This window comes from Neophocaena asiaeorientalis, unplaced genomic scaffold (assembly GCF_003031525.2).
Source record: "Neophocaena asiaeorientalis asiaeorientalis breed wild unplaced genomic scaffold, Neophocaena_asiaeorientalis_V1.1 scaffold124, whole genome shotgun sequence".
Lineage (NCBI taxonomy): Eukaryota > Metazoa > Chordata > Mammalia > Artiodactyla > Phocoenidae > Neophocaena > Neophocaena asiaeorientalis.
The window spans coordinates 13398859-13426134 of NW_020174135.1; the positions used below are offsets into that span (position 1 = coordinate 13398859).

General features: G+C 41.9%; 1 protein-coding gene across 1 annotated transcript in view; it reads right to left on the minus strand.

The window, feature by feature from the left end:
- Positions 1–8098: 8098 nt before the first annotated feature.
- Positions 8099–27276, minus strand: part of CDH20 (cadherin 20) — a 60508-nt gene continuing 41330 nt past the window's right edge. The window contains exons 7-11 of the mRNA XM_024754859.1: positions 25405–25541; positions 23073–23194; positions 18053–18170; positions 12914–13165; positions 8099–8789 (exon numbers count right to left, since the gene is read on the minus strand). Coding sequence (XP_024610627.1) covers positions 8284–8789; positions 12914–13165; positions 18053–18170; positions 23073–23194; positions 25405–25541 — 1135 coding nt within the window. The 3' untranslated portion in view covers positions 8099–8283. The remainder of the gene's footprint in view (positions 8790–12913; positions 13166–18052; positions 18171–23072; positions 23195–25404; positions 25542–27276) is intronic.

Sequence of the window (27276 nt, forward strand, 5' to 3'; positions counted from 1 at the left end):
GCAGGAACTGACCTTCCAAGATGGATATATTATTATTCACTTTACCTGCTCACTGTCACAGTGGATGCTGTCACCGAGACTGTGACTAAAAACTCTGATCAAGACATCTCTGCCAAGTCCCATAAATAATCTGTTTGCCCATTGTGCCTGAGGTGTACATGGCATATGCTTAGATCCATGTGGGAATCTGGATGTGATAAGTGGCTTGGAGTTTACAGAGAATTTGTACCCAGTTTGTAGGTAAGGGACACACTGTAAATATGGCAGTGTGCCAGTGTTCTCCAGAAATAGCCTCCCGCTCCTTTGAGAGGAGATTAACCCGGGTTATGTAAGGTTCCTGATAATGAAGTCCTCTCCAATGATATCTATTTTTTAAAAATCTTCACATAATAGTGAAATACACATACTTTCTGGAAAGAACATAGGACTGAATTTCAAAAGCATGATCACTCCCTGTTTCTCAGATGATGCTTGTCAGCTGTCCTTACCTGGTTTCACTGCCCACTTGAAGGCCAGTATTCAGTTCTCTAGGGTTTAATGTAGATGGGATGTCAACAATCAATGGTGAAGGATGTATGCAGAGCTCCTTACATGTTATAGCTCCCAGAGGAACCAATGGTATCAACATCTGAGGTGAGTGTTTCACAAATGGCTCTGTGTTCTTTTCTGGTTTTAGGTCTGTGCTCTGCTCATGTTTTCAACATGATCATTAGTGTAAAAGCACCTGGTGCTGTGCCGGCATACAGTAGGTGCTCAATAGTTGGCCACGACCTTCTCCTTCCCTTTGCTTCAGCTCAGCAGCAGTGACGTCTGCCTGGAGCATGCTGATGAGGCCCTGAGTCCCCTCTTGGGTGTAACTAATATTCATCCTCAGGTAATGCCCTGCATTTAAGAATCTCATCTCACACCAACCATCATATAGTCCAATAGTCACAGTCCCAAGAAGTCATTGGCAAATGTAAAAATTTGAGGTTGATGAGGCCAGTCCTGGAGGTAAACACGGGGGCAGACTGTTGGTGCCCCGCCCTCCCCCAGTAGGCTAGTGAAGACTAGCAATTAGGATGAGTGAATTTCACTGCATATGGGCCTGGCAGGGAAACACAGAGGATTGTACCTGTTTCCCCGGGGCAGCAGGGGAATATCAAGTACAAGAGACAGAAGGAAACCACGCAGCCTGCTCTTTGAAGGTTAATTCTTTCACTCTGCTGTGCAGCTCTTCACTTGCAGAGTCATGCCAAGGGTACATATGCTCCGTATGGCGGGCGAGTGGGGGACACCTCTCTGAATGCTGTCCTTTTGCTGGGCTGCCTGAGGACCAATGGGCACTTAGCGCCGTTTTCAGCAGCTCCTGCCTTCTCTGCTTTCTCTGTAACCTCTCTGCACCGCCCACATCAGTGGGGTCATATGAATGGAAGTGTCTCTTCTCAGCCATCTGGTGATTCATTCCTTCCTCCCCCTTGCCTGCAACTGTGAGAGCTGCTTGCAGGCTGCCAAGTCAGCTGGAGAGTTCTGCTGCTGCCTGAGACCTGCCAGAGAGCAGGGCATCTTCAGAGCCCTCTCCATACACTCCAACCATGTGCAAAGGCTGAGTCGAAATAAAAAAAGATCCTGCAAAACGAACACACTAATTAGTTAGTTAATTAATTAATAAGCAACCTGGTGTGTGGATGTGTTGTAGATCCAGCCAAAGTGACAAGGACATGTAAAGGGTTCATACTGAGTTACTTTTTATGTTAAAATAGATCTTAAAAAATGTATTATATAAGGCTTCTATTGGTTTCCTAGGGCAGCCAGAACAAATTGGGTGGTTTAAAACAACAGAAAGGTATTCTCTCACACTTCTGGAGGCTAGAAGTCTGAACTCAAAGTGTGGGCAGGGTTGGTTCCTTCTAGAGGGAGAATTTGTCCCATGCCTCTCCCTAACTTTTGGTGGTCGCTGACAATCCTTAATACCCCTTGGCTCGTAGATGCATCTCTTCTATTGTCTGCCTCAGTTGTCACATGGCATTCTCCACTCTGTGTCTCTGCTTCTGTGTCTAAATTTCTCTCTTATAAAGACACCAATCATTGGTCCAGTATGACCTCAAGTCCATTTGATTACATCTGTAAACAAAGATCCTATTTCCAAATAAGGTCACATTCACAGGTACTGGGGGTTAGAACCTGAACATATCTTTGTGGCAGACACAATTCAACTCACAACAAAGGCAATGCAGTAAAAAAATTGATAGCCTTTTTCAATAAATGGTTCTAGAACAATTGGATATCCATATGCCAAAAGAGAAAAGAAAAACAGAGCTTCAGTTCATACCTAAAAATCTACAAAAATAAATCCCAAATGAATTATAGACCTAATGTAAAATCTAAAACCACAAAAGTTCTAGAAAAAAAAACATGGAAGAAAATATTTGTGACCTTGGGTAGGCAAAGATTTTTTTAGAAATGACACTGAAAGCACAATACAAGAGAACAAATTGATGAATTGGGATTTCATCAAAATAAAAAAACTCCTGCCCTTCAAAACACATTGTCAAGGGAATGAAAAGACAAGCCACAGACTGGAATAAAAATCTTTACAAAGTCTGTACCTGATAAAGACTCATATCCAGGAAATAAAAAGAAATCTCAAAACTCAACAATAATGAAACAATTAAAAATGGGCAAATACCTCTGGGTACTCCACCAAAGAAGATATTTGGATAGCAAATAAACATGTGAAGAGATGCTCAGCATTATTAGTCATTAGGATATTACAAACTAAAACCACAGTGAGATACTACAACATTTCTATTACAATGACAAAAATGAAAAAAAAAAACAGCCCATACCAAGTATTGGTGAAGGTGAAGAGGGAATGGAACCCTCATATACTGCCGGTGGGAATTTGAAATGGTAAAAAGACTTTGGAAAATAGTTTGGCAGTTTAAAAAAACCAAAACAAGAACTGAAAACATATACCTACCATATGACTCCAGCCATTCCACTCCTAAGCATTTATTCAAGAGAAGAGAAAATATATGTCCATACAAAGACTCACATGCAAGTGTTCTTAGCAGCCTAACTTGTAACAGCCAAAAGCTGCAAACAATCAAAATGTCCATCAACATATGAATTGCTATGGACTGAATTGTGTCCCCCTCCATGCCCCAAATTTATATGCTGAAGCCCTAACCTCTAATGTGACTGTATTTGGAGTAAGGAAGTAATTAACTAAGGTTAAATGAGGTTACATGGCTGGGGCACTAATCTGATATGATTAGTGTCCTTATAAGAACGGACACCAGAGAGCTCACTTGCTCCTGCCACCATGAGGGGATACAATGAGAAAGTGGCCATTTGAAAACCAGGAAGCAAGTCCTCACTGGAATCTGACCATACTGGTATCCTGATCTTGGGCTTCCAGCTTCCAGAACTAAGAGAAAATAAATTTCTGTTATTTAAGCTGCCCAATATATGGTATTTTATTTTGGCAGCATAAGCAAACTAATACGTGAATGAATAAACAAATTGTGGTTTATCTACACAATGGAATACTGCTTATCAACAAAAAGCAATGAACTGTTGATATACACAGTCGCATGTATGATACTCAAACTAATAATGCTGAGTGAAAGAAGCCAGACCCCCTCCCCCATCCTCCACACACAAGGAGTATACTCTGTATGATTACATTTATATAAAACTCTAGAAAATGTAAATAAATCTACAGTGATAGAAGGCACACTGGGGGTTGCTTGCAGTTGGGGGAGGTGGTTGGCAGGGATGGGAGAGAGGTATTACAGTAGGGTACGAGAAAACTCTTGAAGGTAACAGATATATTTACTATCTTGAATGGGGTGATGGCTTCATGGGTGTATACATATGTCAAAACATTAAATAATATGCTTTACCTGCAGTTTATTACATATTAATTATACTTCAATAAAAATATGTTGTGTGCCTTTTATATATCAGATATTTTGCTAAGTATTTTCATGAAATACTCATTTATTTCTGAAAGTAGTGCATGGTAGGGATAAAACTGAATTTTGGAGAATAATATACCTATAAAACAAGAATGTATTCTATAGAGAGGAGGGGGAATGGAAGAGAGAAAAGAAATGGTGAATGGAATCCAAAGTGATTCCTGGAATAGAGGAAGGAGGCAGAGTAGAAAAAAGGGAAAGACAATATAGCTGATTGGGGACTTCCCTGGTGGCGCAGTGGTTAAGAATCCACCCGCCAATGCAGGGGACACGGGTTCGAGCCCTGGTCCAGGAAGATCCCACATGCCGCAGAGCAACTAACCCTGTGCGTGACAACTACTGAGCCTGTGCTCTAGAGCCCGCGAGCCACAACTACTGAGCCCACGCACCACAACTACTGAAGCCCGTGCACCAACAGCCCGTGCTCCGCAACAAGAGAAGCCACCACAGTGAGAAGCCCGTGCACCGCAACGAAGAGCAGCCCCCGCTCGCCACAACTAGAGAAAGCCTGCGTGCAACAATGAAGACCCAAAGCAGACAAAACAAAAACAGAAAAATAAAAAAAAGATTGTCGTTTTACACCACTAAGTTTAGTGTCTTTTTATGCAGCAATGGTGGTAAAACAGTTGATATGAAGAAGGGGAAGAAGTGGAAATAATAAAAGAAAAGCTAGTATCCAAACTTCCTGAAAAATAAGAAAAGACTCATAGGTAGTTTTACTAGCTTTTGGAAGTGTGTCGTCTCAGAGAAGTGGTCTAAGGTTTTCTGGGATGGAAAGTAGCCCTTGTCATCATGGGTACCAGGAAGGTGGCCTCAGCGGCTAAAATGTTGGAGTGGAAGAAACAGCTCCGTCATCAGTCATATGGAATCCTTACAAACCAAAAGTATGGACAAACACATGGGGTAGGATTTGCCAGCTTCCCGTCCCAGGAGGAAAGATTTAAGAAAAATTGTGTTTTTGGTTGATGTTGTAGTTAATTACACATACTATAAATTAGTACTCACGTTTTTTGCACAACATGAATCACAAGATACAGATATGTCTCATTAGTAGGTCATTTTAAAAAGAAGATTCCTTGATCTAATTTTGTCCATTCCCTGTACCAGAACCTTGACCCTCAGGGTCAAGCAGAAGCCTCCCAAATCCAGGTATTTACACATAAAAATATCTTGAAAGTTCTTTATTATGAAGATGACAAATGGATTTGAGAATGAGTCCATCTGCGAAAAGAACTGCTTGCAAAGTGTATCCTGTGCTCATGTATTTCCAGCGCTAGAAAGGAAATACTGGGGATTTTGACATCAAGGTTTAGTTCTCGATCACTAGTAAACTAGTAACAATGCATAGTCAATGTGCCTGTACTGATTTTGGCTTGTTTGAATTCGTTTTCAGGATTTATAGATTCTTTCTTGTGCAAACAACTCCCTTCTTTGCCTTTGCTATCTGCCATGTTGGGATATTCTGCTTTTATGATTTAGAAAATTCATTGCTAATCTTTATCTTTGCTTGTGTTCTTGTTCAGAATACAGTTCCAGACAAAGTCTTACCAATTGATTTCCACAGATGTTCCTTTTCCCTCTAACATAAATTAAAGGCTAGCTGCCTTTAAATAAATGGCTGGATAATTTTACAGCTCTCTTTTTTAACCTGATCACACTGCATTCTGTCTGGTGGCAATGGTGCTTTATTTTCAGATGAACCAGCATCTGTGGTAAACTGTGGCAGTGGAAAGGGAATTCTAAAACTCATCTGGAGGGAAGAGTCTCTATTAGCTTAGAGTGTGAGTTGAAATGGATCTCCTATTCTGTGCTTCTCTCACACTTCCTGTATCACACCATTAAACATCTTCCCAGGGACCAGAAGCTCCAGGAGATTCTGCTTAATCACTTCATGCCCAGTATCATGGGGGGCCACATTTGCAGGATGTGGGGCAATGATAATCCCCTGTGGTTAGGATAACAGCTGTTCCCAGTTTTTAAAACAAGCAACACGGAGTGAGCTAGTCAAAAAATTATCCTCAGGGCTAGTGACAGAAAAGAATATTATAATGGTCAATTTGCCCACATTCACATAACTGGTATGTTGTAAATCCTAGCTTGGACTCAAGTTCATGTTTTTTCTTTTTCTTTGCTAAGTTTATTTATTTTTACATCATACTTTACCCTCAAAGAGCATGTATGAGAGCTGCCTTTCATGGAGGAAAGGGTTAGTATGCTGAAGGTTGAAGATGAGAACTTGCCTAGCTATTAGTGTACCACGTAATAAAGCGTGAAGCACATCCTGCTGGTTCCCAGACATCCATTAGCCTTCTCACATGTTTCTGCCAAACTCTCCTTTTTACTGGAAAAGAGGTTCACAATACTATTGTGCTGATGGGGCGGGCCCCAGTGCACCCTAATCTTTCTATATTTGAGAACGCGTGACCATATACCAAAGGTTCTCAAAGCCTGGTCCCTGGACCAGCAGCATCAGCATCACCCAGGGACTTGTTAAAAATGCAAATCGCCCCAGATCAACTGAATTAGAAACTTTGTGGGTAAAGGCCCAACAAGCTATAGTTTAACAAGTGATTCTGTTCCAAGTGATTCTGACACACATTAAAATTTGAGAACCTTTAACTGAGACACTCAGAAAACTATTTTGTTCCCAATTTGTTCCCAATGGTGAGGATAACTGTGTAAAATATCCTTTAATAATACGACGTCAAAGAAAGAGATCCCTTCCATCATGGACCCATTAAGCACTTATTAAGTACCCACTCTTAGCTACTGTGGGGAAATGAAACATGAATAAAATATGGCCCCAGTGTTCTGTGAGCTCATCCAGTATTGACAAGATGTACATATTTGTACATATTTTTGGTACATATTTGATTTGCCAACAGAACAGAGATGGAAGTAGCACAGTGGCCTGCTTCATTGCTGGCTGTGTGCAACACACTCGCAAAACAAAAAAAATATGGGCTAAACTCACTATTGTATTGCTGGTGTTACCAAACCATCCTTTGCTCTTTTAAGGGATGGGGAAATGAAACATATTCATGAAAAGCTTTACAGCTTTACAGTTTAAACCATACATTCATCTGATCAGTGACCGAAATAGAATGCACAGCCTCATACTTCTGTGCTGTTGTCTTTGTTTTATCAATGAGCCCCAGCCCCAAGAACCTGAGACTAGGTCAGGATCACAAAACCTTACCTGCTCAGCAATTAAACACATGTGCAATAGACTTTCCCTTCTATTTAACTTTTATTAAAAGAGATGCTAAGGTACTGAGATGCAGTACATCATATTTATTACCAAAATTATTAACAAATATACAAAACTTATACATGTAATTTTCTTACATCCATTCTCTATAATACTGATTTGTGTTCAAGTAGGTTATCTACAGTATGTAAACATCCCTTGAATTGACCTCACACAGATTAGGAAAGCCCTCTAACCCATGCTTTTATCAGATACTTCTTTTTTTTGGCTTTCATTTGTAGAATCTAATCTTCACATTTGGCACATGGAAGAGACATCTACAGTGCAAAAGAGGCAGATTTTCTGGTTTCCTTCTGAATAATTTTGCAGGGGCACAGTTAAAGAGCTGAGAGAACAAGAGCACTCTTACTCCATGGAGGTGGATTTGTTGTAATGCCAACAACTCTTGGTTCAGCCATTAAACTTGAGCTTAAAGTCAATGCCTCTTCCTTCTCCCACCCCCCTGCCCCACCCCCCATGCAAGGTCAATTAGGCCTTAACCTTGTCTTAAAAGTATTAAAAGAAATTCCATCCATCCCAGAACAAGTAGGTTAATTTCACCAAGGAATAATTTTTCAGTGTTCTTTTATGGGGGTTGGTTTGTGCAATGTGATGAGCCAGCAAAACTTTTAAATGGAGAAAAAAACATTATTAAAAATAAAAACAAAAAACGGATAGGAGAGTAGAACTTTCTATTTGCTTTCAACTGCCACCTCTGCAATGAAAAGCACAGCCTCTCTGAGGTGGCAAAATGACCAAGTGAAAGGCGGAGAAAAGTCAAGCCCGCCATACTTAACCTTGGACTCCACGCCTTTGAATACAGTATCACAAAAACTAAAAAAGAAGAAAAGGTCATTGGAGATTCTGCCCCCCTCTTCCTGTGTTTCCTTTTGATTATTTAACTTAATCTAACCAAGTAAAGCTGATTCAGAGAGAGCTCCGCTCGCCCGCTCCCCGCGGCAAACTCACTCTCCAGCAGTCTTGCTCTTGCGGTTGGCGGCGCCTCTTCCGCGAAGCCTCCGCCCCAGAACGGCCGGGTTTGGCCGCGCGCCGGCCTCCCGGCTTCCGTCACCACAGGGGCGCGGGCCCCTCCGACGCCCCGTAGAGCTCCGCCAGCTTCCGGAAGCGGGGTCCCCAGTCCGTCAGGAAGTCGAAGCTCTGCTCCGAGTCTGAAGTGGCCGACTGCAGGGAGCTTAGAGACCCGGCGACCGAGCCGTCCCCCTCGAACATGTACGTTTGCAGGGAGTCGAAGGGCGCGGCCCACAGGTCCATGTCGGCCTCGTAGAGTTTGGCCAGGACGTAGCTGTGGACGGTGCTGTTGACGGCGCACGTCTGAGGCACGTAGCGGGAGAGGCTCTCGATCTCGGGCAGCATGTCCTGCCGCGTCTTGGAGGCGCCGCCCGCCTGCGCCTCCCGTGGGTTCCACATGGCTGCGATGTCGAAGGCCTCGGTGTCCTCCTCGCCACCGCCCTCGTCGTCGTAGCGCACGATGTTCTCGTGGATGTTCTCCTCGTCGTCGATGATGTATGGCTGCTTCCGGTGCCTCCGCATGGACAGGATGAGCAGCACCAGCACTGCCGGAAACACAGAGGACCGGGTGTTGGCGGAAGAGCCCCGGCCGTGTGGGCCGAGACCAGAGCTCTTGAGTAACACAGGTAGGGGAAGGGCTGTCTGGGAGGGGAGAGCAGGGGCAGTGTTTGGATATGTGACCTCACAGGGTCTACCCTGTTCTCACTCTTCCTGCACTGTTGGAGAGTCTGTGGGCGAGTGAACGCTACGTGACATGATTCCATGTGGTTTAAGTAGAAGTTGCATGTAGAGGCTCTGCACACACCTTATCGCTTTGAAATGTGTGTGCGTTTGTACACCGAACCACCCAGTGTAACATCTAATTAACAGAGCATGAAGCCCTGTGGCCCCGTGGAGTATATGCTAAGGATCAGATCATGTTTTCTGACTGCGTAAGGACGAATACGTGTTTCTCCATTATAATGTGAAAACCTTACTGTATAGGTGGAAGCATGCTTTTTTACATTAGCCTCTCAATAGGATCCTAGTTTGTAAATATACAGTGGACCCTGGAACAACATGGGTTTGAATTACTGGGGTCCACTTAGCTGTGGATTTTTAAAAATAAATACACACTGCAGGACTACTGCAGTTGGTTGCTGCAAATGCTGAACCATGGATACTGAGGGCCGACTATAAGTTATTCACAACTTCAGGGCAGGTCTAAGCCCCTAACCCCACCCCACCATTGTTCAAGGGTCAATTGTGATCATATATTAATTAAATGAGTATAGACACATGTGTTAAATATGAGCCAAAGTCTTAGTCTTTCTATGTTTTCTCCAAAAAATAAGAGAGCATAAATGACCATCTTTGTCCAGTTAACTCAGATTCCTCAGAAAAGCCTTCCATTAGAGAGGAGGTTGTGACTTTCTAGATCTAAGGATGTTCATGGAAGAGAGGGAATGAACAGTGACATTTTATATATATTCATCATGTTATCAAAGACACACCACACTGTTAGATGTGCCCTTGCAGGTTTGGATGAAAGTTTATCCCAACTTTTTTTTTTTTTTTCCCCCCCCAGGATGTGTTCACTGGGGTTTAAAGGAGAGATGGAGGTAATCCCATTGAACCATTTATCTCTGTGAGTAAAAATGTTTTCCAGGAAGTGTGTTGAGATTTTGGCTGTAGAACTTTTTTTTTTTTCTAGCATGCTTTGTTACAGCTGGTGAACGGTGACAGCTAGACAACACTGCAAAATAAGAGCCCAGTTTATCCAAGGGGTGGGTGGGGGGGAATGGAGGACAGTCATATGCCCAGTAAGATTATGGACTAACTTAAAAAAATAACAGTAATGGTTTTTTTTTTTTTAACAGTAATGGTTTTTTAAACTTGAATGTGGAACGTGCTTTTTGTAAATTGCAGTGAATGATGTTAATACATGATATTTTCCTGAATAGCTCGGGTGACAAAATGCACACACAGGAAACAGTTATATACTCTTGTATTTTATCTCTGTGCAAAAATGTAACTCATAGGCTAGAGGACTATGGGATTTCAGAGAAGTGGACTAATAGGACTTTGATGAAGTTGGGGCTTGAACTGGGCATTGGAGGTTGGGGTGTGATTTGGATGGATGCAGGGTGGAGAAATGGGATTCTGAGTGAACTTGCTGTGTTTGTGGGATTCAGTAAGGAGTTACTAAACTCAAACATTTTTTAGACATTATCTGAAGCAAAACGGAAACAAAGTAGAATATGACATGATTTCTGTTTTTACAAGCATGCAATCGAAGGAGATAATAGACATTAATGATTAATATCAAACAGGTGGTGATAGGACTATCATAGAGCTGCAAGAGTTTTGCAGAGAATACAGAAGTAGGGCCAGTTTATTCTTCCTGGGGACCTGAGAAAACCTCCACACAGGTGACACTGGAGTGCTAGGTGTGGTATTTCAGAAAATGCTGGGAAGCAATATTAGAAAAGTCTTTGAGTTTGTACTGGAAAGAATTCTGATGATATAGAATTAGGCAGTTTATAGAACTCTGAAAAAAATGAAGATTGCTATGTATCTTATTTTTAGGTAATCTTATTTAAATATCAAGTATTATATAACCCCCTGGAAATCAAATTTTGGGGAAAATGATCCTATTCAGCTGAAGGGCTTCCCTGACAGAAGAGAATCAGTTCTAGGGATGTTTATTCTTTAGTATCTATAGGCACAGTGCATAGGGCCTATGAGATTTTCTAGGAACTAGATACATATTTGAAACATGGAAAAAAATCCATAGTCAAAATTAATGTGTTAATATAATTATCCACAAAATGTAGTATTTCTTTGACAAATCAACTGCAGTTCAGTCTTACTCAGTTTTATGAATTATATTTAATGTGGGATGTACACTGTTAGAAGTGAAAGTGCCTAAAACTCTGAGGATTTTATGACAGCTTTGCTCGGTTTAGGTGCCGAAAACTGTTTATTCTGCGCAATTCCAAAGGCAAGACATAATGGGTTTGGGAGGCACAAAATAAATCGCCCCTTGCACACCGCTTCTAACTTGAGAGCCTCTTTGTGCCAGCCTCTTTAAATCAGTCCCCCTGAAGTGGTGGCTCCTTCTACTGTTTGTGGGCTAGGGTGAACTCATAATGTAGACATTTCCAAAGATAGAAGTAAGGACAGCCAGACTGGAAGTTTCTCCTAGGAGCAAGTTTCTTCAAAGGCCTCTTTCAGGGTGTCCTGTTATGCACTCAAGGACTCCCAGTGCCACCTTATGGACACTCAGGGAATTGCAAGAGGGTTTTATTTGTCAGTACAGAAAGGGACCAGAAGCCGTAACAATCCTCTCTGATCCAGGGATCCAAGGACTTTGAAAGGTTACTTCTTTATACTGTTTTTCCCTTCATGTAGCACTGAACTACATGAAGCATATTCCACAGACCTACTAGAAATTCAATCAAGCAACTGACATTTTAGTTAGACCTTCTTTCTTTGGTCTGACTCAGTCTCTTGGTTTGGAGGTAAACCTGGGATCAGGGCTTAAATTCTAATTTTAATCCTCAAATCTTTACTTTTTTCCCTTACTAGGATTTCTTCCATATTGAATAATATTACTATCTACTAAGTCTGCTTTTCTCTAAGCAAAATAAGTATGCTGTGAATTATTTCAGTCAGAAGAGTTGGCAGATATGTACAGATAGTTTTTTGGTTTCAGGAATTGGTTTAGATGTTTTACTGTTTGTTTTGAGTGTGGATTTTGAGGATAATAGCATGAATGGCCTTAGTACAAGGGAGTTGGGAGCTGCTTTGCAGTATGACTTTAGATGAAGAGGAAAGGATCCCCTATCCCAGTAGTGCTCTCCCACTGACCTGTCATCACATCTTTATTTCACAAGTAGAGGCAAACTGACCCTGGTTAGAGGCCACGGTACCCAGGGAGGGGGGGTGCTAACGCCCCCAAACAGCTTACCCTCCCAGATATCCATGTGGTTCACTCTGCCACTTTTCAGATCTCTGCTCAGAGGTCGTCTTATCAGTGAGGTCCTCCCTGACCACCCTAGTTAAACTGGCACCCGCCCCTGTCTCCTGTCCTCTCAGGACTCCCTGTCCCTCTTCCCTTCTCTGTAACACTTACCACATCCTGAATCTGGGGATGAACATTTGGGGGAAAGGCCGTACTGCTCAGATACAGGGATGTGCAATGCGGGGCCTGCCTGTGTTTCAGCCCTGGCTCTGCAACTGAGATTTGGCCTTGGGCCCGTCACTACCTCTTTGTGATTTAGCTACTACTTATCTGAAATGAGGGGGTTAGAAGAGGTGATCATCATAGCCTGTCCAAAATTATTATATAGGTTCTATGATGTCAAAATGAACTTGCTTTATTTTGAATTAAGCTCTGTGAAGGCTGGGGCATTTCTGTCTTATTAATCCCAGCACCTAGAAAGGCAGCCTGGCCTACAGTAGATGGTTGATATATGTGCTTTCATTTGGCCACAGAGGCCATGAGTTCCTTGAAGGAGGGGACTGTCTCCAAGTTCTTTACTTTTTCCCAGCTTTACTCTCCCACCTTTTCAATAAGCACGGTGTGGAAAACCCGTTCTGGCCAGCTGTGTCAGTGTGATAACGGAATGGCATCTAAGTAAGCACTTGGAGGACCCCACAGAATGGAGAGGAGCCACTTACTCACCTAAGAGGACAAAGATGCAGGCCAGGATGGCAATGAGGGCGCCGCGGCTCAGTCTGACTGGGAGCATGTAGGCCTCGGGGCTGCAGGACAGGACGTGGCTGTTGTCGTCACAGCTGCACACCTGGATAGTCAGCGTGCCCGTGCTGCTCAGCACCGGCTGCCCATTGTCCGATATCAGGACGGGCAGGTAAAAGACACTCTGCTCCTGCTGCCGGAAGCCAGACCTCCTAGTTAGAATCCGGGCAGTGTTATCTGAAGAAGACAGGGGTTCCGGGATCAAAAAATGAGAGAGAAGAGGAAAATGAAAGAACCGGCAAGAGAATTAATTTTTTGGATTGAGGAAAGCAAGGGGGCAGGAACTGGGTGGGGAAGGAGAGAGAAGGGACAGCATGACCTGGAGGCGGTTAGCTACAGCCACCGTTGGGTTTTTTGGGATCAGCAGTTGGATTCAGAAACCAAGATTTTTGCTTGCTTCTAGGGAAAACCCTGAGGCCTTTTTTAATAGTCTGTCTTACCCTTTGTGACAAAGTGTCCAGGGCAAACTGTCAGACTTTAGATCTAACTGAAATGTCCCTGGGGAAACTTGACAGAAATGAACAGTCACTGGCGACTTGTGGTCCCTGTTTGTTCTGGCTCAGCAGCTTTCCAAGGCCCTGTGCTGCTTTGTGCCCCCGGGAAAAGAATGCTGAGGAGCCCACGCGGCTGTGGCACATTGCTTATTTTTGCCACTTTGGCTGGAGTTCAAGTCTTCTGCTATTTTCTTTTATGCCTCTGAAATGCAGTCACCAACTCCTGTGCTTTCTGATGAACCTGCTCGTTTAGCAGAAGCTTATTTGAAATCCCCTAATCATGACACACCCTGCTGTTTCCCGCTAATTGGTGGTCTAAGTTTAAGCAATTAATATGAATTTGGTGAACATTCAATACTCGTTTTTTCCCCCAGTTTTAAAGGGGATTAGCAAAATTGTTTGGTATGTTTCCACAAAGCTGATGTGTGTGTGTGTGTGTGTGTCTGTATTTATATTTGCCTAGTGTAATGTTTTGGGATCTTTTTAAATCTATGTTCTCAAGTTTTCTTGAGTGGGTTTGACTTATAAATCAGATATATTTTCTGGAAAGCTGGTATCTTTTTCAGCAGAGGGAAAGTTTGAGAGATGTGGTAGGACGTATAATCAGTGACAAAGCTAACGTCATCAGTATGGAAGGTCCTCTGGATGTGTTTCACATTTCACAGGGAAGAGTCTAGAACTTCACAAAAAATTCTGAGAGTTTAGCCAAAGTAAACACTATTCAGACCAATATCAATATTTCTGGACATAATAAAGGATTATACTTTTCTACCCTCTTGAATTTGGGCATGTCTGTATCATTTGCTTTAGATGATGGAAATGAGCAAAACTGATTCGTGTCAATTCCGGACAGCAGCATGTATCAATAATAGCTGGTATGTTATTCTTGTGCTCTCTTGCCTTGTTGTAATATATGAAAGAACATTAGAGATGGAGAGCCAGGCAGCCTACACCTGGACAGCTGTCCTTGGTCGCCAGACCCACAGTCAGCTTTATGTGAGCAAGAAATTAACTTTAGTTGCGTTAAGCCACTGAGATTTTGGTGTTGTTTTTTCCTGCAGCCTAACCTAGCCTATTCTGACTAATACATAATTCCTTAATTAACTTTTCCACCTCCTCCTCCCCCTGTTTTATCATGAGAGCAGTTGTTTTTTGAGTGCTTATGTGCAAGGTATTTAGACTTTACATGCAGTATCTCATTTAATCTTTACCACCATTTGGTGAGATAGTGATAATCTCACCCTTTTACAGTGAGAGTTAAGGCCTAGAGAGATTATGTAATTGGTTCAAAGTCACTAATTTAGTAGAAGAGCTGGGATTTGAACTCTGGTCTCTTGACTCCAAATACACACTCCTTCCATTGTGCTGTGTAACCGCTTACTTAGTTTTGTAACATTAATGTTGAAAATTATTCAGCTAATTGAAATCTCTTCCTGCTTTGGTACAGGCCTTTTCCCTCTTACTTCCTTCTCAGTGGAGAAAGATAGCAGTTGGTTACCAACCTGAAGATTATATTCATATTTCCACCTACCACACAATCCATCTTCTTTGCTGTTTTCCAGATTTAATAGCTAAGTACTAGTAATTTTGCTTCACAGTTTCAGTTTCATTTTGTTTTTGTCAGAAGTAAAGTTTTTCTCGAACAGAAATCTTTTTTATTTTTCATTTTAATCAAGGGCAGTTCATCAGACTTTGAGAAAGCCGGAGAAGAGCTGAATTTCATATAAGTATTACATTATGCCTACTATGCATCATAGATTTCTTGATCTCAGAATTATTTAAGATTAAGAAAAAAAGATCAGAGCATCACATTGCTGAGACTAGTCCTACAAAGGAGCTGCAAAATGTAGCCACTTGCAAAATTCTGTTGAATATTATAACTGGAGCTTGAATAACCCATTTGGATATAGTATCCAGGGTGACACAAAAATTTTGTGTGTATGTGTGTGTGTGTGTGTGTGTGGCTAAAACAGGAGGTCTCAACTTTCAGTCCCAATTTTAATACTTACTCTCTATTCCATGGGCCATTTACTTTCTTTCCTTATCTATCAGATGAGACAATGAGAATCATCAGAGGCATTAGTAACTTTCTTAAGACCTTAAAGGATTATTATAAATATCAAATAAAGCGAAGTATGGGGAAATGCGTGTGAAACTGTGAAGTATATGGACAATCCTTTTCACAATGCTTTGGGGATTAAGAAAGGCTTTACTTGAAATAGTGCACTGTTGTGTTCATAAATGAATATCATGTTTTGGGCACGGGAGTTGGAGGGCTTCACAGTAGATCCACCACATCAGATGTTGGTCAGGTTTTTTTTTATACCGGTACACGGGCCTCTCACTGTTGTGGCCTCTCCCGTTGCGGAGCACAGGCTCCGGACGCGCAGGCTCAGCAGCCATGGCTCACAGGCCCAGCCGCTCCACGGCATGTGGGATCTTTCCGGACTGGGGCATGAACCCGTGTCCCCTGCGTCGGCAGGCGGACTCTCAACCACTGCGCCACCAGGGAAGCCCCTGGTCAGTTTTTTAATGAGCCTCAGTAAAGGATACTCGAGGGATAAATTGTCATGAGATTAAGAGTTCGTTCTTTCTATTGAAGATGTTCCAACTTCCGTTTTGAAAAAAACCTTCCAAGAGATGAGCCATTTCTTTTTATAGTCATCAGGTTCCAGGGGCCCATATTTTTAAGGTATTGGCCCCATGAATTGGTGCCCAAAGTCATTGTTAAGAAATTTAGCGGCATGTGGGATCTTCCCGGACCGGGGCATGAACCCGCGTCCCCTGCATCGGCAGGTGGACTCGCAACCACTGCGCCACCAGGGAAGCCCCCGGTCAGTTTTTTAATGAGCTTCAGTAAAGGATACTCGAGGGATAAATTGTCATGAGATTAAGAGTTCATTCTTTCTATTGAAGATGTTCCAACTTCCGTTTTGAAAAAAACCTTCCAAGAGATGAGCCATTTCTTTTTATAGTCATCAGGTTCCAGGGGCCCATATTTTTAAGGTATTGGCCCCATGAATTGGTGCCCAAAGTCATTGTTAAGAAATTTGCAGCATTTTGCTGTGTATTGTTACTGTATTGATTCAGACAAATATCAGAGTGGAGGAATAGAGTGACACTTGGCTGAAAATTTGAAGAAACAGTATAATGTATTATTTTTTTCCCCAGGATTTCTACTATGAAACCTATCCTAGGGAATTCCTTGGTGGTCCAATGGTTAGGACTCCATGCTTCCACTGCAGGGGCAGGGGCCCTGGGTTTGATCCCTGGTCTGGGAACTAAGATCCTGCAAGCCTTGTGGCACGGCCAAAAAAAAAAACCTATCCTGAAGGGTCTGAAACAACGTTTTGCAGGAAGGGTTTCCAAGTGAAGCAGATAAATGAATAATTCAAAATTTGACCCAGTAAAAAATATCAGGATATTTAATTGTAGCACTTCTGTTGTTATAATTTATATTACTCTTCCTTTCAGAATTATCATAGTGATTTGATGTAGATGATTAAACAGATGACTAAATGCTTTCCATTTAGAAGAAAACAGGTTTGATATTCTCTAGTTTTAATAGCAGAATATCGTGTGGGGTGGATTTAATACTTTAAGTCCCAAACAATTGATTTTTGGACTAAGACTAGGTATGCCTAAATCATGACTTTTTGTTACCCTTTGTTTAGATTGTTCTGAAGTGACAGAACTTTAGAATTGGAATAAAAATGAGGCCACCACAGCCCAGAGAAGTGATGCCCTCCCTCTCCAAGGTCAGACAGCTAGTTGGTAGCAGAGTTAGCAACATAAGGGGTTCACTTGACAGATTTAAATTATTTTTTCACCTGCTCTGACCTTTCTCTGAAAATCTTCTGGCCAGAGTACAGAAGCCCCTCCTTTCCCCATCTGTGCCCAATGAAGAGTATGCTAGGTCTGTGAACTCCTTAGCTGGTCTGAATGCTTTTTGGAATAAAGGGGTCTATAATTCCATTCTAGCAAAGATGTAGAGGGAAGCACTTTCTGGAATAGGGAACCCCACCTGACTCTTCTTTCTGAATCATTCCAAAATAATAAAGTGGTTTCAGTGCCAGAACTACTGGTTGTGTACTGGTTGTGTTCCTTTGCTCTTAAGTAACTCAAAAGTTACTTAGCCTTTGTCTCCCTTTTGTTCTGGGAGCTTTCACTGTTTCCCCCTTTGATCCGTGCTTAGAAGTGTTCAATCAGGATTTTCTCCTTGGGCCTCTTTCTATCAGCTTTCTCAGATTCTTCCTGTAGTTAAAGAACATACAAACATGGCTGCTCTCTGTGGGGATGAAGGAAGCCTGTGTGCCTCACACAGTGTCTGGCCCAGAGCCTGTGCTCAAATGTTTGAGTGAACTGACTGACTGAGTAAAAGTTTCAGAATCAGCAGAGGACGTTCTTTGTCTTTGATGTTCTGAAACAAAACTTTAAAAGACCATACAAATTAACATTAATGTCTTTCGTGCTATTAAAGAGCAGGTGACCTCTGACACTGTTTGCATGGTATAGTAACCCAGAGTTTCCAGCCCACGCTGTAGAAAAGCATCGGTAGCCAGCTGATTACCTTGGTTGTCCCTTACGGTGAAGTTGGGGTTGTTAGCAGCCTCAGGAGCCAAGCTGTAGTAGAAGTGCTGGCCATTGCGTGGGTCATCTTGGTCCACTGCGCTCACTGTCTGGATCAGCTGAGGGAGGGACATGAAATCAGGTGAGTCAGAGTCAAAAGAAAAGCTTCAAGGGCAGGGGGGATCCCAAACCCTGAAATCCAGTAGTAGATTGTTTTACCTAATGAGGACATCCTGAAACTTCCCTCGGCAGTCTCTGTGCCATCACACAGTGCAGAATTGAATTTTGGTTTATTGTTGGGCCTGAGTGTGTTAACAGGCACACGGTAGATGATACCTAAATGCCTCAGATGTTAAGACATCGACATAACACACTATTCTCACCCCAGGTCTGGCCCCTTTTAGGCAGTTGAAACAGAAGACTTTGAGTGAAATAATTCTGGGATGCCACAAGGTCCTGCCTGTTTCCCAGTTTTTTTTGTCCCCTCGCCTCACCTTCTTAGCCTCACATTTGGGTTAATATTTCATGGTCAGATTGCTGTGTTTGAGAGGCCTCTATTTAAAAATGACCAGTACCTAGTGGGAAGTAAGCAGGCACTACATTGATTGTGTCAGCTTAATGGAAAACAGATGTGAGGGGATGGGTCGCAGAGCAGTCACTCTTTGTTGGCAGGAAGGGGAGCTAGACAAAGTGTAGAGCACAAGACCCCCAGGGTGGGCTTTATAGAACAGACTGGAATCAGAAGCAAGGCTTGGGGCTGAGGAGAGGAAGAGGTAGAGTGGCTTCCTCTTGAGCTCTTTGGCCAAAATTTTGCCTTTTCCATGTGTTTTTCAAAGTCATAAGTTACCATGAAGGTTATGAAGATCAGGATGGAAAAGTTCCTAAAGAAAGCAGTGAGAAATAACACAGTTGAAACACTGGCAGGCAGACTGGGGGGATATAGAACAGGTGTCGAAGGGGTGGTCTCCTTCCTGTGTGTTTGCTCTCTCGCCAACCAACGGCACAGACTCCCCCCACCCCTCTCAGGCCTGGCCCTGTAGACACCACACTCCTGCTGTCAAAAGCTGGCTATTAACAGGGTGGAAAATGGAACATTCAGGGTCAGCTGGAGGGCTGAGGTGGGCTTGCTTGGTCTTTCTTTCTTCATCTGTAAATTAAGGAGGTAATGCTACCCTCACAGTATGCGGAAGATTAAATAACAGAGGGGAAAGCTTCCAGCGAAGGGCTTGCTGGTAAACATGGTGTTGCTCAGACCCCCTTCAGTGAAGGACTTTATACCTTCACCTGTCAGTCTCTTTGGCGGTTGCCTCAGTTGCTGAGAGCCACCTACCCACAGTCACCACATTCTTCCAGGACAATCCATATCCTGTGACTGATGCGATAGTATAAAGCCTGGCCATCCCATTTCAACTCAGGAGAACCCTAGTCCTAGAACTCTTTGAAGTCATCCAGGGCTGTTAGTGGGTCTGCACTGCAGCTGGACTTCTCCTTTTGCCCAGTCTTGCAGAAGTTCTTCCCTTCCAAGGGCATTGGCCCCAAGGGCATGCCTTAATAAACATCTTAGACCAGAACTCCATCTCATTTATGCCTCCTGGTGAACCCAGCTGGCAGCGGGGCTCTGTTGAATCTAAAGGTTGGGGGGATGGAGTTGCAATAAAGGAGAGGGATCAGGAGAGCACTGAAGATAAATCTGCCCCACAGTCCAGCCTGGCGTCAATGCTGCTCATACATGAGGGTCACCCCACTGCCCCATTCCTGCCGAGACACATCCTGTACATTCCATCTTGCGCATGGTGCCAAACACGTGATGACATGTTTCTTCATGAATGTTATAAATAGGTGATTATGTATAACTTGGGAAACAGAAAGTCATTTCAGAACATCTGACCTATGAAATTGTATATATGTATATTGGTGAGGTGGGGACCTGAGGCATATGATGGGTTGGTTACAGGGCTTTAAAGAATGGGTGAGCGATGATACAGGTCGGGAGCACCAGAGCCTGCTCTCCTGGCCTCCCCTCTCCTGGCAGGTCCAATTTCATCCTCAGCCCTACTTGCCATTCAAGATTCTGCTCAGCAGGTGTCACGCCGCCCTCAGCCTGCACCAAAGACGTCGTCTGATTTCTTTCTGGGCTTCGTTTCTCCCTAAGAGGAAAGCACACATCCCAACTTGGCAGATACAAAGCTAATGACAGTGTCTGACAAATCTAACACAAGGAGGCCTGATTCTTCATAAACCAGACATACCTACTGAGCTGTGTGCTTTTGAAAATCTTCAAAACATGTTCCAGAGCCAAAATCAAAGAGTAGGGTTTACGTATCTTGGGCTAAAGATGACAAATATGACAGACTATGATAGACTTGTGGCTCACAGTCTGAACTTGAAGTCACAGATAAGCCATGCTTCAAAGGACTGTATAATAAATAGACAATTAGAAGATAAATGTAGAAATGGGAGGTGTGCTTGTGTGCCGCAAAAACGAGAGGTGGTAACATGCTATTAACCTGTCCTTCTGGACTTCCCTGGTGGTGCAGTGGTTAACAATCCTCTTGCCAGTGCAGGGGACATGGGTTCGAGCCCTGGTCCAGGAAGATCCCACATGCTGCGGAGCAACGAAGCCCGTGCGCCACAACTACCGAGCCGGCACTCTAGAGCCCACGAGCCACAACCACTGAGCCCATGTGCCATAACTAGTGAAGCCCGCGCGCCTAGAACCCATGCTCCGCAACAAGAGAAGCCTCTGCAATGAGAAGCCCGCGCACCGCAACGAAGAGTAGCCCCCGCTCACCGCAACTAGTGAAAGCCCACACACAGCAATGAAGACCGAACGCAGCCAAAAATAAATAAATGAATAAATAAATAAATTTATATATATAAAAAAACCCTGTCCTTCTATTCTGAAGCCTGTTAAGAAAAGAAATGTTTCACTTTGGGGAATGAGGGGTTTAATTTATTGTGCTACTATTACTCTTTACATTACAGATTAAAAATTAGTTTCTTGTCATATTAAAATATAAAGTATTATGTTTGTCATAATGATAATCTTATATAATATAAAACAAAAAATTATGTATGGTGTTTCTATAATAGTAAATTGTCATGTTACAATAAAAAAATCATTAAAGTCCCAAATCCCTTCACTCAAATCTCAACTACCTTAGCACAGTAACTATTGCTATTTTTGCATCCTGCCTCCCAATTTTTGTTCACATGCAGATACAGTTTTACATAACTTCAAGCATGTACATGTAGTTTCTATACCTCCTTATTTCTTATTTCTTATGCTGGAAAGTCTTCTTTGTAACTTTATTAGCTGCATAATATTTCAGGTCTTTCTAGATTAGAAATTCAATAGATATGGAAGTAGAATTATCTTAGGCTTGTTGAAAAAAAATTTAGGCATGCTATAGACCATTGCACTGGGTTTCAAGAATCAATGGATGAGATAATTTAGATGAGAAGGACTACAGGACACATTTTTTTTATCTTATAATAACACAGGATCATTTCTTATGCTGGAAAGTCGTCTTTGTAACTTTATTAGCTGCATAATATTTCAGGTCTTTCTAGATTAGAAATTCAATAGATATGGAAGTAGAATTATCTTAGACTTGTTGAAAAAAAATTTAGGCATGCTATAGACCATTGCACTGGGTTTCAAGAATCAATGGATGAGATAATTTAGATGAGAAGGACTACAGGACACATTTTTTTTCCCCCTGGAACAAGGGAGTCACTTTTCCTTTGAGTAGAATGGTGAAGATGTGTTGAGTCAATCTTTGGTGAGTTCAGGAAGCTAATAAAAGTTTTGGTTGTATAGAGAGTCTGTGCAGTGGGATGTTGCAGGAGAGTGAGAGAAGTGGAAGCAAAAGCTGTGTTACAGTCGTAAAGCCTGAATTACCAAAGCGTCTTTCCTTGCCATGTGCACCCAATGTCCCCAAACCGGAATCCACAGGACCACAAAATATGCTCGGGGGAAATACATTAGGGAGGACTGAAGAGTCTTACAAAAGCAGGAGCAGTGGAAGCAAAAGCTGTGTTACAGTTGGAAAGCCTGAATTACCAAAGCGTCTTTCCTTGCCATGTGCACCCAATGTCCCTAAACTGGAATCCACAGGACCACAAAATATGCTCGGGGAAATACATTAGGGAGGACTGAAGAGTCTTACAAAAGCAGGAGCAGAAGAGGAGAGATTGCCTGTGATCTGAGGTATGGAAGGCTGGGCACGGGGTGGGCAGCAGCCTGACACATACATTAATAACGTGGCCATTCCAAGCACCGTTTGGATGTTTTTCAGTTACACCACTTGGGATTTAGTCAACCCAGTATTCATTTAGGTTTAAAAGAAGACTTTAAAAAAATACACAAATATACCTGAAGATTATGAAACTAAAGCTGTTTCAAATAAGTAGAAATTTGTTCCTTCAGATGCCTTTCCTCTCAAAACTTTACATGACATGAGTGGTACTAAGAAAATGGATGTTTTAATTGAGGGAGGGGAGAGTAGAATTACCTAGGTAATTCTGGGTAACGCGATGTTCTGAGAATAGGGCAGGCAGTCTGTAAACTTGCTGCCAGAAGGAAGGGAGGTAGGAAGATATAAAAACTAAACTTTCCTTACTACAAACACTTTCAAGGATGACCGCTAAAATGAGAAAAAGACTCTCCTTTTTTCTCCTGATCTTCATCTCCATGGTCCCTCATTTCCAGGACCCAGAGCACATGTTACTGCAATTGGTTCCATACAGTTCAGTTACAAGGTGGGTGACTATCTGGCTTCACAGGTGAGTAAGCCACCTTGATTCACAACCTTGTTTAGATTATAAAATGTAATGGAGGCTCGAAATAGTTGTCTTAACAAATAAACTTGCAACATGATATACAGAAGTTGGGGACTCTCTTCTGTAAACTTAGTTTCTGGAGTCTTACATTTCTTTGTTGACAAATCTGGTTATCTGAAACAGTCATTTCCACATGTTGGGGGTTAACCAAGGTGCCCCCTCACAGGCTGCCTTACCTGCCCTGCTTTGGCATTCTCACAGACAAAAGCTTCATAGAATCTGGGGAACTTTGGAGCATTGTCATTCACATCTAAGACTTTGATTGTGACAGGAACGCTTCCAACCTGGGAAGGATTGTCTAAAAGCACACACAAAACAAACAAATACCAAAGGTGAGGAGGGTTCAGAAATGCAAGAAAGCTCTTTGTTGGAATAGGTATTTACCTCCTCATTCTGGTTTTTAAAGGAATGGATAAAGTACATGGAAATAGCAACACAATGATGCAAGGGTTGCCTATTAAGAGTGTGGCCAGAACATAAGCATGGGCAGGACGAGTTTTGTGTTGGAGAGTGTGTGTGATATCAGGAGGTTGAGGGGAGGGATGAGACTCGGGGTCGGGGGGAGCAGGGATCGCAAAATGAATCTTAAAAAGAGGTTTTGAATCTCTCACTTGGCTCATGCTTCAGATTCTAGAATTGAAGGCAGGTCGCACCCTGAGCTGTGAGAGTGGCACCAACAAGCTCTTTCTCCAGGAACTATACTCGGCATCCAGCTGCCATATCTTTGAACTGTGTCTGTGAGCATTTGTGCTTTTTTTTTGCTCATCCGTTAGCAAGATGTGTCCTAATGTAATTGCTTCTTCGTTTTACAACATTTTGGCTTACAAAAGGTTTCATAGGAACACTTTAATTTTGGATAGTGGGAAAACCTGTAATCAGTTCTTTGAATTACTGTTTCAGAAGGTTTCAAGTTATTCATGGGATTACAGATAACACTGCACATTTATTTCCACCTATGGACTAAGGGAGATAGTATAGGACACACCAAATCTGTATCTTTGTCTGGGGTAGGAGAAGTTACTCGTAGTCACTTATGGGGAAATATGTCCTTTTGGTCTGTCTTTTGCTTGGCGTTACCACACAAAGATAATTTCACAGCCCCGCTAGTGCCCCTCCTGCCTTTTTCTGTTTTGGCCACTATCCCAAGAAGACAAAATAGAAATCATAAGACACAGAAATTATGCATAGTAAATAATTGCATTAAACCTCAGAATGCCCTGTTCTTTTGGTTCATTGTTTTTCTTCTCTCTCAAGAATGTCTATTCTGTGTTTTTCCCCTGAATATTTCTATTGCTTGGTTACCAAAAGTGCTGCCATATTTACATTTTTTTAATTGTAACTTGGTGTTGCTTGTTTATACAAGGAATAATGAAAAATTCAGGAAAACGTAAGAATAAATGTGATCCATAGTCCTACCACCAGCGAGCTCCCTTATACGTTATGTATTATATTACATGTGTCCAAACTCTCCAATACACACACACACATATACATACACACACATGCACTGAAATTAGAGAAAATAAAAAAGTTGAATTTAGAGCTTTAATATTTTAGGGCAAGATTATCCTGTATCATTGAAATATACTTTGAAAGCATGGGTATTAATATCAACATGATAGTCTCATTTTACTGTGTGGCTGTACCATAATTTATTTAATCAAACTCCTATTATTAGACATTTAGGTAATTCCCCCCTATTTTAAAATGACAAGGCAGTGGACATTTGGGTACATAAATCTTTGTTAATATTTATGATTATTTCCTTAAGATAATTATTAAAGGAGAATTCTTGAGAAAAAGTATGAATATATTGGGGGATCTTAATACAAAGATTAGTTACCAAACTGCTCTCATGAATGGCTGTACATACTTTTGCCAATATGTTAGTATTTGTCATTTCCCTTAATCTTTCTCATCACTAGGTGTTATGAAAAGTATGCAGTGTAGTCGTATATAACCTAATTTGTGTTGAGATTATAATAAATATGTTAATTTAGTTTTTGTTAGTTTTCAATTTTATTTTTAAGTTTATGTTAATAAATCTGTCTTTTGTTGTAAGATGTCTGAAATTCTTAAATGCATGTATGTGTATATGTATGTGTGTAATAAGGGTGATACGTTATAAATGTTTCCTTTCATCCAGTAATAATATTTTATACTATTTGTGCATTCCTAATCTTATTAAAGATTGAAGGCCTCCTAGAGTTCTCAGGAGTTTTCCCTTTTCTTCATATAGAGGTCTAGCTCTTTGATTTAAGGATGCTATTTTTTGTGCTGCTTTTGCATGTTTTATTTGTGTGTTTTTATCTGTAGCACAGGATTAGGTATATAGAAGATCCTCAATAAGTATTTCAATTAATACATTCATTCACTTGCGTAAACCAGGATTTCCATTCCTTTCCATAAAGAAGATAATTTTTGTTTCAACAAGCTCTAGAAACTTCCACTTTCTCCAGTGCTTCTATTTTGTCACTATATGGAGAGCAGTTTTTTTGTTTTACTTACTCATTTCCATAGCAAGGACAGTGATATTATGCCAAGAAAACTCTTCTCGGTCAAGGGGTCTCGCAGTCATTAGGGCACCTGTTGTAATGTCAACATAGAAGAACCTTCCAGGGTCACTGCTTCTGTCAATGGAATATCTGCAAAAACAGAGATTACACACATCGTTTTATTTGGATAAGCATTCTGTGGCATATTCCATAAGAGAACTGAGTGCATGCCATGTGAAACAGGATAGTTCTCAGTTATGGGCACTTGGAAGACTGCATTGCTGTTTTATCTGTCCAAAACCCCTCCCCGCCCCCCCCAAAAGAAATCCCCAAACACAAAACAACAACAAACTATTACTGCTTTAATTTCCTCATTCATAAAATGAAGGGCTTCCCTGGTGGCGCAGTGGCTGGGAGTCCGCCTGCCAATGCGGGGGACGCAGGTTCGTGCCCCAGTCTGGGAGGATCCCACGTGCCGCGGAGCAGCTGGGCCCGTGAGCCATGGCCGCTGGGCCTGCGTGTCCGGAGCCTGTGCTCCGCGGCGGGAGAGGCCACGGCGGTGAGGCCCGCGTACCGCAAAACAAACAAACAAACAAACAAACAAAAATAACATATAATAAAACAGGGTACCAAAGAGTTAGGGTAGTTTTATGCTTTTTAAAGGTCAATTTCAGCTATTTAAAGCTTAAAACTGCCCTAAGACTTTTGGGACACTCTGAATGTCCGCCCCTACATATCTTTGTTCCAAAAAAATTTTATTCAAATAAGTCCAGAAACGATAAATTGGAACTGGAAAAGGTATAGTTATGTGGTTCTGGTTCCTATAAGTTGTATCACCTATTGAGAAGGAAAGATTTGAATCAGGTCTTTTGTAAAGATACTAATGACCTGCTGTCAAACACACTAACGGTATTTGCTAGATGGGATGTCCTTACCTATGGAATGTTACTAGCAAGATGGATCAGGTCTGTCTAGGTTGCTTATTGTAAAGAAGCTTGGAATTTATGAATTTATTGGGCGCAGCGTGCTGGAAAATGTCATGTGAGCTATGTAATTAATGGGGTATAAAAAGCAGATGTTCCGTAATCAAAATGGCTCCTTCTGTTCAAGCATTGCACTTCATCCTTTGCTTACACTTTCATATTCAGTGTGGACCAACATGCATCCTTATACAGGAAAAAGAAGTATAGTTACAGGCACCTACACCTGACAGTTTCAGACCTATCTAGGGAAAGAATGCTTAGCTCATATTTTGCTGTTGTTTATATCCTTTGAGTCCTTATTTACCTTGATACTGTGTAAGACCTGTAATTCCTGTTGAATCTGATTTGGCAGTCTGACCCTTTGTATTATCTCACCTAAGTTGTCTTACCTGGTGTCCATATTAGGAGATTCACTAAGTATGGAGGGAGTCTCAGGCATCTGTATGTTTAAAAACCTTCATAAGGGATTTTGATATGTAGCCATGATTGAGAACCATCCTTTAGAATCTTATGTAGTCCTTGGTAATGTCCAGTAGTTATGATCGCTGCTGTTTATTGAATACCAGGCATTTTATAGCTTCTTTTTAAAAAACATACATATATTTTTAACATCTTTATTGGAGTACAGTTGCTTCACAATGCTGTGCCAGCCTCTGCTGTACAACAAAGTGAATCAGCCATATGCATACACATATCCCCATATCCCCTCCCTCTTTTTTTTTACATCTTTATTGGAGTATAATTACTTTACAATGGTGTGTTAGTTTCTGCTTTATAACAAAGTGAATCAGCTATACATATACATACGTTCCCATATCTCTTCCCTCTTGCGTCTCCCTCCCTCCCACCCTCCCTATCCCACCCCTCTAGGTGGTCACAAAGCACCGAGCTGATCTCCCTGT